The 14,690-nt window shown below is 37.8% G+C and overlaps 1 protein-coding gene across 6 annotated transcripts in view; it reads right to left on the bottom strand.

The window, feature by feature from the left end:
* The window catches only part of LOC145968172 (caveolin-3), a 107,772-nt gene that overhangs the window by 78,100 nt on the left and 14,982 nt on the right, over positions 1-14,690 (bottom strand). For 5 of the 6 annotated variants that reach the window (XM_083093475.1, XM_083093481.1, XM_083093479.1 and 2 more), the window contains one exon: positions 11,726-11,995. In XM_083093475.1, coding sequence (XP_082949601.1) covers positions 11,726-11,950 — 225 coding nt within the window. In that variant the 5' untranslated portion in view covers positions 11,951-11,995. Of the gene's footprint in view, positions 1-11,725; positions 11,996-14,690 lie in introns of those variants that run through there. The other variant, XM_083093482.1, reaches the window with a different exon arrangement.

Below are 14,690 nucleotides of genomic sequence, written 5' to 3'. Positions count from 1 at the left end.
TGGAATAAGCCTGGAAATAAGCCTGAACCGACATCGTCGTTTCCATCGTCGCGAGGAACAGCCTATCGCCTCCCTTCGCTAAAAGCGAAGGTCCAAGATGCAACGCTACAGCTACGTATTTATAAATACCCTCGGCGTTTCTGTCTCCGCTCGTTTTATGAACGAACGAGTCGTCGCGAAGAGATCTCGCGAGATGCAACGAGAGGAAGTGCAACAGTAAATGCACTTTGCAAGCTGCAATTGCAGCCAAAAGCCGCGAATAAACTATTTCTACGGGCGCAAAGAAAGAAATTTGCGTTTAAAGTTTCCAGGAAATGTGCAACCTTCGAAAGAATTTCAAGACTGAAGATGTTTTTTAAAAAAAAACTCGTTTTATTTTCGACGATAGCTTCAGATTCACGCGTGTCGTTTAACAAGATTTTGACCCTGGTATCGCCAAAAGCGATATCTCTCGAATTTCAAAACACGACGCGATGTATCGACAACTTTCCTCCCTTTCTACGAATCGAGATATTAATTGATTACGAGACGAAACCGACGCATTTAAAGTTTTTACGACGCTTGAAAAAAATTGTAATCGAGCGAGATAAAAACGAGGCCAAATATTCATATCCATTCACTCGATATATCCCGCGTGCTCCGATATTGGTTTATGAATTACCGAAATCAGTTAAACGGAGCGATAAAAGGGGAAAGAGAGAGAGATTCGCGTATATGAATCGATTTCGGGGAATTTTGATATCTCGATTATTTTCGAGGAAAATGCGTGCATCTCGATTATTGTACGCATTCAAGCGATCGAATAATTGTTACCGCAATTGTTGTTATGTACACATAATATAAATACACCCACACGACGCAGAATGGATCGTAATGTTGTACCTCGAAAAACAAGACGTCGAGTTCATCGTCCCGATGGCGTTAAAACAGCGCGTAAACATTTGCGAAATTTTGTCTCGCTTATTTTTATTTAACAGACATTCGAAATAATAAAACCGTGAAATTTCTTTTATCGCCCGGCGTTTACGATACTTTGAGATAATACTCGCATCACTATGTTATATAAAAAAAGTCGTAACGAAGGAGAATCGGAAAGTTTTGACCTATGAAACTGTGAGAATTTTGCGTGACGTTTCGCACATTTGCTTCTCGAGTTGTCGACTTATCAATATGAGATGAGATTATACGTGTTATTTAATATTACATATGCATTGAAATCTTTTAATTACCAATATTTGTGTACCGTGTAATCTTTAACCTTGGAATAAATATGTTTAATGTATGACGAGATAAATTCAATCGAGTATATTTTTCTCATTCACAAGTATCAATGTATCAATTGTATCAATGTCCAAGAGATTTTTCTCATGTTTGGTGAATCTGTATGTCTTATTTTTGTTATTTAAAATTTTTATTATTATATAATATCTTCCCCCCCTCACATATATTATATATACGATGACATTTTTCAACACACTAGATTAATATAAATCAAATCGAATTAAATAATCATTATTGCTAATTGAATACACCTAGTTTGAAATAAACGGCAAGTCAAAAATAAAGTAAAAACGAAAAATGAACCGACATCAACCGAAATATCTCGTAAACGTTTTAGGATTAACCAGTTCACTGGTACACCCGAAATTAACGTTTTGTGCCAAAACTGGTGAGAGCAAATAAATTCGTATTTTACATGAAAGTTTATCCATAAGGGGTTTTTTGCGTCGCTGGTGACGAATCAAGGGTCGAAATTTCAAAATTCAAAATAGCGAATCCAATATGGCGAACTAATTTTATTTCATTATGGAGAAGATCAAATTCGATATGTTCGCGTTTTTCGAGTCTCTTATGATGAATCTATAGACAAAATTGCAAAATTTAAACTGGCAGATCCAATATGGCGGTTTCTAGTGATTAACTTTGATATTTCATTATGGAAATATATTACACTCGGTACGTTTTTTGGTCGCAGATAACGGATTAGTTCAAGACATACAAACTTAAACATATCGAATTTGAATCTTTTCTAATGGAATAACAAATATAATAATAGAATAACAAAATTAATTCACCATACTAAATCCGCCATTTGGAATTTTAAAATTTCGATCCCAAATTTGTCATCAGCGACCCGAAAAATGTGGGTGTATCAAGTTTCATACAAATCCATTGAAAATTGACAGTTATTCATAGTGGACATATATGGGCCATTACCAGTTGTGGCACTTGTTTTTTTGGCCATATATGAGCCATTACCAGTGAACTGGTTAAAAGATTGCGATATGAAACAAGTATGAAACGCAGCCTTTCCAGCTAGACCAAACGCGATTGTCAACGACAGTGACAACGACAACGACGGCAGCCACGGCCGGGCTTGAGTGTCGGTGATCTCACTTTCGGGGAATGCCGTCCGGGCGTTTCACCAAAGTGCATCGTTCGTTGTCGCGACAACGATATCGACCTCTCGTATCGCCGAGTCGAGTCGAGTCAAGTCGCGCCGCGACGTCCGTCTCTCTCGCGGGGTCAAAAATAAACGAGATTCTCTCTCTTGGTGTCGGCGAGAGGTAACGACGGGGAAAGAGAGAAAGAGGGAGGAGGGGGAGGGGGGAGGGAGCGAAATTGCGTCTCGCGCGCCGCGCAAAAGGAGTATCGATCGCGTTATCGCCGACGCGCGTTGGATGGCCGTGAAACACGCACGCCCCGCGTTATTTTATTCAATGTTCCCGGAGGAAGCCCGGGAACATTCGGAGCGAGTGACATAAGAGGAGCCGCCGATCGGCCGATCGAGAGAGAACGAGAGAGCGACGGTGTAACATCGGGTCAATGTCGATATCGTTCGCGACGCGACATTGACCAAGGTCCGGTTTGAAAATTACAGATAACGACCGATATACCGCGCGTTCACTGCCGATAAGAGTACGAGGATTCGTGATAAATTTAAAAAAAAATAACAAATATTTATTAAACAAACAAATTATCTACGAGGAGAAGAGGGAGCTCTCGAGAGACGAGAATATTTTTTTCCTTTCATCAATTTTTCTCACGTAATCGCGCGACGCTCTCTACGTAAGATTGTTACCGTCCAGGCAAGGTCTCTCTTGAAATTCGCCGAAAAATATTTCGGCAGCAGACGGTTACGCAACGAAGGACAGCGATTATCCGCGATCGATCGACCATTCGCCTTTGTTGGTGGCCGATCGTCTCTTGCCGTGATTCATTGTTTTCCGTCGTTTTTCTGCGGTTGACCAACCGTTATCAGACGCTATCAACGACCAAGAGCAAACAGAGAGCAAATGCATCGACGCTCGCCGACGTTTATCTCTCTCTCTCTCTCTCTCTCTTCGTCGGCAGAATGCACATAATGCAATTAGATGTAATGCGGATCGCGCTTTATATCTTTATCTCGGTCCCTCGTCCCCTCGTCCCCTCGCTCCTCGCCTTCTTACGCAACTCGTACATACGTGCATCTCGAGAATAACATCAAGGCTCGCGAGACGAACGGTCAATATCTATATCGAGTAATATCGGCTAAGTGAACTTTTTTTTTTCTCCGGCAGACCTTCGCGGCTATATATATTAATCGTTCGGCTCGTCTAACATTTATATTTAATCTCGTACGCGATGCTTCGCACCTTTTTCTTTTACGTAGTCACTCGAGGCGATAATATATAAGACGCGCGTCGCCCCGGCAAATTGTACAAAGTGCGTGTCGCTTAGAGAAGACGCCTCTAACGTGCACGTCAAAAGAGTCATCCCAAACCGGTTAAGGGGGGCTAACCCGAAACCGCATTTCTCCAGCCGTCGATTCGTCGGGATGCGGCGGGACGTGAAGGGAACAAAAACGAGGGGGAGGAGGAGGGAGCGAGAGGGATGAGCGGCTCGCCAAGTGATCCGGAACGACTCGAGAAGTCGATGCGAGTCGAGAGAAGAAGGTCGTAATTGAGAATTTGCTAGTTGCAACACGCTCGAGAACCGCCCACGCGCCTGTTCGATAAACACATCCAATCGTGGGAATGGGTTTTAGCGGCCAGGCAAAAAAAAAGAAAAGAAGAGAGAGAGAAAAAAATTCACAAGGATCGACAAGGACCGATGACATTTCTTTCTCTTGCAATCTTTCGATACGACATTATTTTTATCAGATATATAATTGTGAACCGGGGAATGAAGGAAAAAAGAATTTGTATAAAAAGCTTTTCCAGTCTGCTATAATCTTTTAATCTCTCTCGTAATCTCGTCTTGCTCGTAAATAAAATTGCGACGAGCAGTTTTTCACGAGAGACAGAGAACGCGCATTTTAATTGTCAATTGTCACGCGCGAGAATAACATTATTTTCCTCGTAACGATAACATTGAGAGATTTCGGCTCCGACAAATTATATTTCGACGAGAATTTCGATCTCTAATGATGATATTAATAATGACTGACGCGATGAAATTTGCCGAACGATTACGCGGCGAATTGCCGAAGAAAGCGAGGAGGAGGAAAGAAAGAGAATCGCTGCGTAGTAGAGTAGGAGGGCGTAGAGAGAGAGAGACAGAGAGAGAGATGCGGGCGCGCGAGCGAGACGGCGATTCGCTCGCATGATAGAGCAAGGTGCAATGCTCGGCACCGGCGATGCACAAACAGCGTCGGACGTCGCGATCCACACCAGCCAAGGTCACCCGGGTAATGTCCCGATGCCCCCTATGCAGGACAAATTCAGCCACTCGGCCGAAAGCTCTCGAGAGCTCCGCGACGGCGCGGCGTGTTGGCGAGACGAGAGGAGGAAACCGACCTCTCTTCCTCCCCCTCGCTCTCGCCCTCCTCTGTCTCTCCTCCTCATCCCCGGGCCTTTCTCCATCTCTCTCCGTCTCTCCCCCTTTCCTCTGGAATCTGCCATCGAAGGGGAAGCCTGCGGTTAAGGCCGGTGCAAGCGCTCGTTCGCGCGTTCGAGCAGACAAGAACGCGTTATGCAACGATTGGGCCTGTACGATCGCCAAAGTACGTTAATCCTCTCCTTCACTCTCGCATGACAATTTATCTTTTATATATTTATTGGATGTGGACAAGACGTTTAGAAAAAAAAAAATAGTTTCGCTCGAAAAAATATTAAATATTTGAAAATTTTAGTTTTCATGGAAATAATAGGGGTACGAATGGAAGAGAATTTTTATTTATTTAACAATGATATACGTTATGAATAACGAAATAATTTTTAAAAAATTGTCGAAAAAATTCTCTCTCTCTCTCTTATATATATCTTCGCTTGTGAAATATATCTGAAATTTTTAAATTTCTATCCATTATATTTTTCAAATATGTTATTTCGTTATACATAATAAAATTTAAAATAAACTTTTGAAACGGCAACTAAACAAATATACGTTGTATTTATTTCAAAAATAACGTTTACTATGAATATTACTTTATAAAAATATAACTTAATAAAACATAAATAGAAAGAGAGAGAGAAAGAGAAAAAAATCATGCAAAAGAAAGAAAAATAAAATGATATAAATTGTCATAAAAAAAACAAAATTCAAATATTTTACTACCTTTATAAAGAAAAAAAAATTTCAATCTATTACTTTAAATTTTTAATTATTTTTATTTTTAATTTAAAGACGTTTTCCACGATAATGAGATAAGTTGAAAAAATATGTTACAACGGAAAAGTTTAGCGTTTAAGTTCGTTGTTTAAAATTTCAAATGCCTCCCCAAAAAGTGCTGATTTTTAAAAAATCATTAATATTTTCTAAAAATCCATTCGATAAGAAATAATCCGATGTACACAATTTTTGATGCGTATCAGTCACCAAATTTATTGCATAAATAGACGTCTCGGAAAAGGATCAAGTTCGATAAACACGGCGAAAGAAACGGAGTGTCTACACGTGTTGAGTGTGTTTTTTGCATACCAAAAATCATGGTGGGAAGGGCGGGGGAGGCGAAAAAACTGGGCGCCATTGCGCGTTCACGCACGTTGTGCAGCAGCATGCCACGCTATGTACTTATTTTTATGACAGGCACGCACGCGCACGCACGCTATCACGAGCAGCTTCGTGGAAAAAAAAAATATATATATATATATATTTTGTTTGTGGCGCATCTGTCCGCTGACGAAACCGGATGACGCTCTTGGGTTTGAAGGAAATTTAAACTTCTCTTTAATGTAAGAGGGCGCAGAAAATAACTAAAAAATAGAGGTACGTGACTCTCTATTTTTTCTACTAAACAACGTGTTCAAGGAATGCTTAAATTAAATTAAATGATATTTTATAAATAAAAAGGAATTTATAAATATTACGAATATTAGAATTTTGTATGTCTAATGTTATTGAATTTTGGAAAAAAATTTCGAGGTCTAATTCTCGATATTATAAAATATAAAATTCATTTTAAAAATTCAGAATGTAAATTTCTGATTAAAAAAAATATATATATAAGCCGCATTTTTTTAAAGAGCATCAAGTGTTATGGCATCGTATTAACGGAAAAAAGCACGCGTGGATTCGAGAAGAGTGTGCCTTTTGTTTCCGACAGAAAACGCGTCACTATCTTGGCCGATGCCCAATTAAACGCGTTCTTTTTGTAATATCATTGTCGACGCAATCCCATGTCTATAATATTATATTCCGCGAATAAAGTAGTGAACGCTGCAGGATTTTGCGAAAAAACGATTATTCACTCCAAGAATAACGAGCGAATCGTTCTCGGAACGAAACTTGCGTCAAATTTTTCATCCAAAATTTAATTAATTTAATTAATTCACGATGACGCAACGCTTTGTATTCCGATTATTCGGCGACGCTGCATATCAATCGGCAATTTTAGCCAAGTAATCGATAGATATTACCCTATTTGTTTTTCTAAAGTGTCGGCGCGATTTGTGCGTTGGCGAGTGTCTCGCGAAAAATTACGCCACAATTTCGAACGTGAAGCGAATCCGATACAAGCGCATATTATCAAGACACTGTTATCAGTCGCTGATTATTCATGCAAGACGTGCTGTTTAATGAGACGAATGCAAAGAGATGAATGTATGCTCTGCCCGGACTTAAAAATAGATCACTTTACGTCGAATCGCATCGCGTCCATTTTACGAGACGCACTTTCGTTCTAGCGATTTTACAAAATCATCGTGCACCGTGATATATGCGTGTAATTTTCCTCGGCACGTGGCTTTGTTTACCAATGAGCGGACAAAGAGCGCGAAGTTTTCGCATTAATGCGACACGTCATGGCGATATCATCTCGGGTCTTATGATTTTGTCGACGTTGCCAATTTGATTGCTCTCAGTTTGTAAATTAATCGCATAATACTAATCTAATTGCAGGCGAGAACATTCACGAGTATGTTGAGCAACGAGATTATTTTCAGCACGTATTCTAAGCTGCGGCGTTATTATTTCTCATCTCGGTTCTATCGATTAATTTAACCGCATTGTCTTAGTAAATCATTCGTATAATCATGATTTAATTGTAGACGGAAAATGTTACACGTACATCGAGCAATGAAATTATTTTTATATATATTAATCTAACATATATTACGCCAGAAAGAAACATTTTGTTGAGCACATTTTTAAAAAATATTTTCTAAAAAAAGACATACATAATTAAAAGAGATCTCGTAATTGCAATTATATATATTGCTATATATATTCAGTTATTTACAAAATTTGTACATAATCTTTATTATTTTTATATAAAAAATAACTACATCTAACAAAATTATATTGCCATGAAAAAATATTCTCCATTATTTAGAAAAATAACAGTTAAAATTACTGTCCTATTGTACCATGTCCAAAATACATTTTTTTTATTTTTGTCCTACAAAATGCACAATCAATAGATTTGCACTAAATGTTTGCCCAAAAAAATGACGTTTCCTTAACGCATTTTAACGCGAGAACTATAGCGCTTACAAACGACACAGTGATATTCAAGGTCACGCGTCGCATAAATTCCGATTCTCAACTGCAATCTTGCAGCAAAGTACTTGCTAAAATGACGTTAATAAAAAAAAATGCAAGAGCACGAAAATACGTCACAGAAATATCATAAATAACTTTCTCTTAAAAATAGTACGTTTCTCTATATTTATTCTTCACAAATATGATTTTTTAAGCATTCCGCACATTTCTTTGCGTGTTATTTTCATAAACTGGATTACGAAAGACATTATATGCGAAACGTGACTTAAATTTCTAAATAAAATTTATATTATAGTGTTGATTTTTAATTTACATGTATCTTTTACGTTAATTTATTATATTATATACATATAAACTGTGCTATATATTTTTAAATTATAATATATATATAAAAAAAGAGGAGAAATTAATGATATGCTCGTATAAAGTCCAGGATTCCTGGAAGGAATAATGTTTGAGTTTGTGATATGACTAGATTTTTTGCAAAATTTCGCGAATCCAATCAACTTTTTTCAGCAAACGCGGTTTGTCGTTAATTAACAAAGTGAATGGTATTGCGAGAAATGTGCATGGTAAGTATCGAACACAAATACGCGGAGATGAATACGAATTTATTCATATTCATAGACGCGCGAAGAGAAAGGACAATAATATTGCATCGTGCAGTTTATGAACCGCGTTTTCTTCTTCTTGTAAGTTATTTCCATTTCAATAATACGTTCCTTAACGTACAACGACCCTATTTGGAACACTAGTATTGACACATATCTCTCGCCCCACGATACAAACTGATTAAACTCGATCTCTTTTTGATTGCGTAACGCTGTCATGATAAACACTCGAGATACATCGATGCTGATGCAAATAAATTCTTTGTAAGCACAATGTGTGTTTAAAATATTTCAATCTTTCTCTAAAATTTTCGTTTAATATCAGAGATTTTTTTTAACAAAAATGAAATACGTCGCCTTTCTAAAAATTTAATTTTAATTTTTTAATATAAGTATAATCATCGGAATATTTGAGAAAAGAAATCGCAACTGTTATATATGTATATAAATTACTCTTAACACATATATTGATTTCCTCTTTTCATGATAGAAAATTAATTGAAAAAAAATTAACAAGTATATCACGATAAAATATCGTAAATTGACAATTTGCGAAAATAGCGATTTGAAACCTTATGTAAAATATCCAAATTTACGAAAAACGTTAGATTACATCGAATTTGCATTCGTTGCATCATTGTCTCAATTTATTTCTTTCCCTCCTCTTTTGTTATTTCCCGACAAGGTCGAGTTGACACTACGCAGCATTAGCGGGCCTCGCCTTTATTTTGCAAAGGCGCTATTTTTAATCGAAATTTAAGATGCCGTTGCACCGGACGAGACGCGTCAACGGACGTCGTCGACGGAATCAAAGTCGAGCGAGTGGGTGTGGGTGGTCGCCCTCGAACCTCGAACGAGCAGCAACCGAGAGAGCGCGCGACTCGACGCACACGCGTGCGTGCATGTGCGTTGCTATGGCACCAGTCTGCAAGCACCGCCTAGGACAGGTCAGTGACAAAGCAAGGTCACGTCAAGTGCTTCGAGGGCTTTCAGCGTGCGTCCGATTCCCACTCGCTCTTGCGAGGCAACGAGAAAGAGAGAGGGAGAGAGAGAGAAGGAGAGAAACTTCGTTTCTTTCTGTCATTTTTTTCCATAATTCAAAGTCACACGCGATGCAACACGCAGAAAGGATTGCGTGGATTAATCGTATTCCTCTCGTATCGCGTATATAATACTCGTCAATTTTTAATCGAAATTTTTTACAGCGAACAACGATTAATTTTGTTTGTCACATCCAGATGCAGTCGTCTAATATTACGATATCCAAGTATCTTCTTTGTCTCGTGAATGAATTAGGTATTCGCAGGCAACATCCGAGAACGAAAATTCGGGGAAAAAGATGCAGTCATCTTTTGGCAGGATGCAACGATCCAGGCTGCCCAAGGCGATCCGGCCGACGATGTATCGCGCGAAAAAAAAAGGTCGCGCCACGTTTTCGTTATAAGAATAGACGTGGCAGGCGCACATGCGGATTGTCATGCGAAAAGATCGCAAACAATTCTCCTTTGCGGCTTCTTCGCGCTTAATTCTTTCATCATATATGCACCCTTTTTTCCTCGCACAATTTCTGCATGAAAACTGTAAATTTTTCAAAGATTAATCAGAAAGCTATGTAAAATCTACACGGAGTTTTTAAATTTATACCGACATAAAATGCTGAAATTGTATTTGATTACATCTTTCGCGTGTGAAAAAAAATTGAGAAATTTGTAACGAAAATAAGAGTACAAAAGAGATATTACGTTAGTTTATGGTGTCCCATTGAGCGTGCAAATTTCTCCGAGTAATTTTCGACAGTGAATGACAATTTACATAATTCAACGACGTGTTACTCGCGATCGCTTTCACATTTTTCCGAGTGCGTTTTACGTAAAGAAACAATGCGCCTCCGCGTGAAGGGAAAAAAATAAGAAAAACAACTGGCAACGTTACGGTGTGAAAGTGGCCGATAATAGAGGCGACTGCCGTAGTATGTGTGATCGCATGTTGTAATTAAACTAATGACTTAATAGCTAATTTCTCCTGCAAAGTCTTTGTTCGTGCCGTTTTTCCTTCCCCTTCTCCGACTTTGAGAGGAATCGTCGTCGATTTTGAGATTGCTCGGCACAATTTCCACCGTCGATTTAATTATATCGATAATTTTCCCGCCAAAAGAACGAGAAAAGAATATGTCAGACCAGTCGAGGTGGGCGATGGCGAAAAATACTAAACGTGTTTACACGTGTGACGTGATATTCTTTAATAGCGCCAATGGCAATCTCGTTTCATCGTCATCTCGTGTTTCGCTTAGAAAGTTTTGTTGCACAAATCACCGAGTACGGAAACACGTCTACGCGAAAATGGACAAAAGGAAACGACGACAAAACAGCGTGTCGTCGCATTATTTTTCAACAGCGCGAAATTAAAGCAATAATATTATGCCGCCGATTATTTATCGAAGAAGGTAAAGGCCGACTCGACGACACACGTGTTTTCCGCTTCTCTAGTAAAACTAAAACGCAGAATGACACTGCGTTTTCGCGTCTGGTGAATCACAGCAACGTCAAATTGATTACGCAAATCGAGCAAACAACTTTTCTTACCCATCTTTTTGTTATCTTCAAATTATCAAAAAGATTCCCGCAATCTCTATTAACAGAGTCATTACGACATCGATAAGTTTACTCTTATCTCTTACTAATCCGTTCTATTTTATACTCATTTATTTATTAATGCTATGGTTTTTCTTATTAATACTATGGTTGTACTTTTCATAAATGCAAGTATGATATGCACAGTAATTAAATCTAAATTTTGCATCTTAGATATTTTTATTTCTTTTGTATCTTAGAATTTTTTATTCAAATTTCTCTTTATTCTCTCATACTTAATTGAACATGCTCTATGGAAAGTAACTGTACGATATCGCCAGATTAAAAAATAATTTATCGTATTTTTCTCATCTTAGGAATATTTCTAAAATATATTACATGGTGTTAAATTAATATTGAATATATATATATCCACTCTCTGCATTAGATGTCTTAAAGATTACATTTATTTTGATAATCTAATCATGATATTCATGATATTCAAGTTATTCGATAATGACATAACACTCGAATATATTAAACTCTCATCGAACATGTGCAGATTTGAAGACTAGGCGTGAAAAAAATAAAAAAATTAAGAATTTACCATCGAAAGCTTACCTTTGACAATGACGCGAAAGAATGAATGATCCTGTTGCGAGATTCGTCAACGAACAAGCCAACGAAAAGGGGAAAGGCAGCGGATAGGCCAGAGTGAGAGTTTCTCCAGGGGTCATTGGCAAGCGACGGATTTACAACGATGTCAGTGCACGAATGAAACGAGCGGGCTTTCTTCTTTCTGCTCTCCGCGAGCGAAATCCGATATCGACGATTTGGAAAATCCATCGATGCTTCATGAGATGAAAAAAACAAAAGTACCTCTTCCTTTGCCTGCAACATATTTTTAATATTTTAAATTGGTTGATATTAAAATAGACGAAATTTTGAACAAGTCAAAAAAATAAAGAATTTCTATATAAATAAATTCGGAATATTAATGTTAACTAACAAGAGACAGAATGATTCATTATTATATCACCCGGAAAAAAAAAAAAAACAAGGACAAGATCGAGGAAATCGTTGATTCACGAAATTTACAAAATGAGAACCGGTGATTATTTTCTTGCAAATCGATCGAGTCTCGTTCGCAAGCAGGTTTATCTTCGGAATAAGTATGTCGGAGAAAGTGAGCGCAAAATGAGGAAAATCGTTTTTCACCTTATGCGGGTTTTCGTCATAAAAAAGGATGATGAAATTGCGTTTGAACAAAAACTTGACACGCATAAAATAAATACATAATATGTAGAAAAATTGTTCAAACGATATATAATTTTTTCCATAATAATTATAAATGTGTATTAATATAAAATCTATAATTTAATATCGCCTTTATACGAATATTCGAGTATACTAAATAAGAAAGGAAAATATCGGGATACATCGACTTGCGATTTTGCGAGAATCACGGTTCGAGATCCGGCCCAATTTCGATCGTATCCCGACCGGAAAGAAAGGGCCTTTGGATGCGAAATCGAGACGGCCGACCTGTCGTGACATAACGAGCGAGGAACATTCATCGGCGTCGTCATCTTGGCATTTTCACCGGCAAATATTACGACGCGGATTCGCCGCCGCCGGGCAACCGAATGACGGCAACATGACAGCGGCTCTCGCGAGCGCAACAAAGGGAGAAAGGAGACGCGACACGTAGCAAGGAAAGAAGGAAGGAAGGAAGGAAGGAAGGAAGGTAGGAAGGGGGAGGAGGAATCGCTCGCGCGCGCGTCGCCGGAAGAAAGACGCAATGTGTTGCGGCCAGTGTCAGTGGCCTTGCTTTCTGCGACCCACTTTCTACGCCGGTACCACCGGCGAGAATACCCGCTCACACATACAAACGCGCGCGAAAAGCGCCGCAATGTCACATTATCGTGATAGAACAATGTCGAAGAAAAAATTCCTTCGGCGAATTTCTACCGGGATACCGAGTATAAGGACAACAAGCGAGACATCTCGAGGGGATCACTGGGTATAATAATTATCGACGCCTCAATGATTGAGAAATATATGTCTGAAGAAGGATAAAAGAATATAAAGATTCAATTCCGCGAATATTATAATTCGCCGATTTTTTACGCGTAGAAGGAAAATGCGATAGCTTTCGGCAAATTCCGATATGCCAAAGATTCAAGCAGGTTTTTATAATCGAGCAGCTTAGAAAGGAAATTAACATTGGATTATAATTTACATTTTACTCTTTTTTCTTGTTTTAATTATTTATTATATTGTATCCGCAAATCTTGTGTAATTTATATATCTGTTTTATATCAAAAAGTTAAATAAATACACTAAATAAATGCGTATAATTTTATTTTTTACATGACCTATTAAAAAAAAATTTGATTATTCTTTCACGAGTATCTAATTATACTTATTCTCGCATTAAAACTCTGAATTATTATTGCGTTTATGTGTTGCGTACAACAAGTTGATTAATGCGAAAGAGTGAATTTGAAAGATGCTCATTTTTGCGAGCGATAAATATCAATGCTACCGGCAAGTATAAGTAATCAAATGTATAATCCAAGGCTATATTATCGAAATTAACATTTATTCATTAATCTAAATCTTCAATTCACCATTCGCGTTGCGTAAAACTATACGTTACGAATAATTCAACTCGATATCGCGATAATCTGTTACGACGAATAATAGTTATACTTTGAATTAACTTGGATTTTACTCAGACAAATCACATCCCGAAGAGATTGATCGAAACATGCTATTTACAACGTATCTTGAGCATTAATTACAGTTATTTCTAAGCCGATCGTGCACGCGATATTACTTGCGTAAGTCGCAAACGTGACACAAACAGGTGCCATTATCGTACGCACGGCACGTTAGTCGCGAGATAAAATAAGCATCGAAATGTGTCACGGCGTATCACCGAGAGAGCCGATAGAAAGTAAAATTAACCCAAAGAAGATGAGAGACGTTTGTGTCGCGCATCCTGCTGTAGGTTGTTGACACCTGGCGCGTCGATGACGAAGGCGACGAGAATCGAAAAAGGTGTCGATGCTAACTCGGCGCTACATTAGCATTTCTACGCCGATCGTTACAATCGGTGTCGTAATCGACCAGGCAAGCCGAGCCGATCGAGTCGTAACAATAGTAATAATTTGCAATCGCATTTTGAAGAAAAAAAGGCATTTTTTTAGAGATCAAAGAAGGTAAATTTTTTTTAAAATATGCAAATCCGAGTGCGCACTTTCTAGCTTTGAATTAATTTTCCGTATATTCTAATTTTTTATATTGTATGTAATAATATATATTCCTGGACAAAATTAACGCATAATTTTTTTTTCACTTTTTCTTTAAAAGCTGATACTTAAATTTTAAAGAAAAAGTGAAAAAAAAATTATGTTTTAATTTTGTCCAGGAGTATATGTATCGTAAAATTATTAATGAATTATAATTAACTAATGACGATGAGATTTATAGCTCGAGTCTAAATTCCTGTTGAAATGAAAGGTAAAGGTGAATTATAGCGAATTACATAAGTTTGCATCCACGTAATTATTTTCTAACG

The sequence above is a fragment of the Camponotus vicinus genome, unplaced genomic scaffold (genome assembly GCF_025532165.1).
Source record: "Camponotus vicinus isolate PSW18456_S1 unplaced genomic scaffold, iyCamVici1.0 SCAF_3, whole genome shotgun sequence".
Lineage (NCBI taxonomy): Eukaryota > Metazoa > Arthropoda > Insecta > Hymenoptera > Formicidae > Camponotus > Camponotus vicinus.
This window is presented reverse-complemented; position numbering and strand designations above follow the sequence as displayed.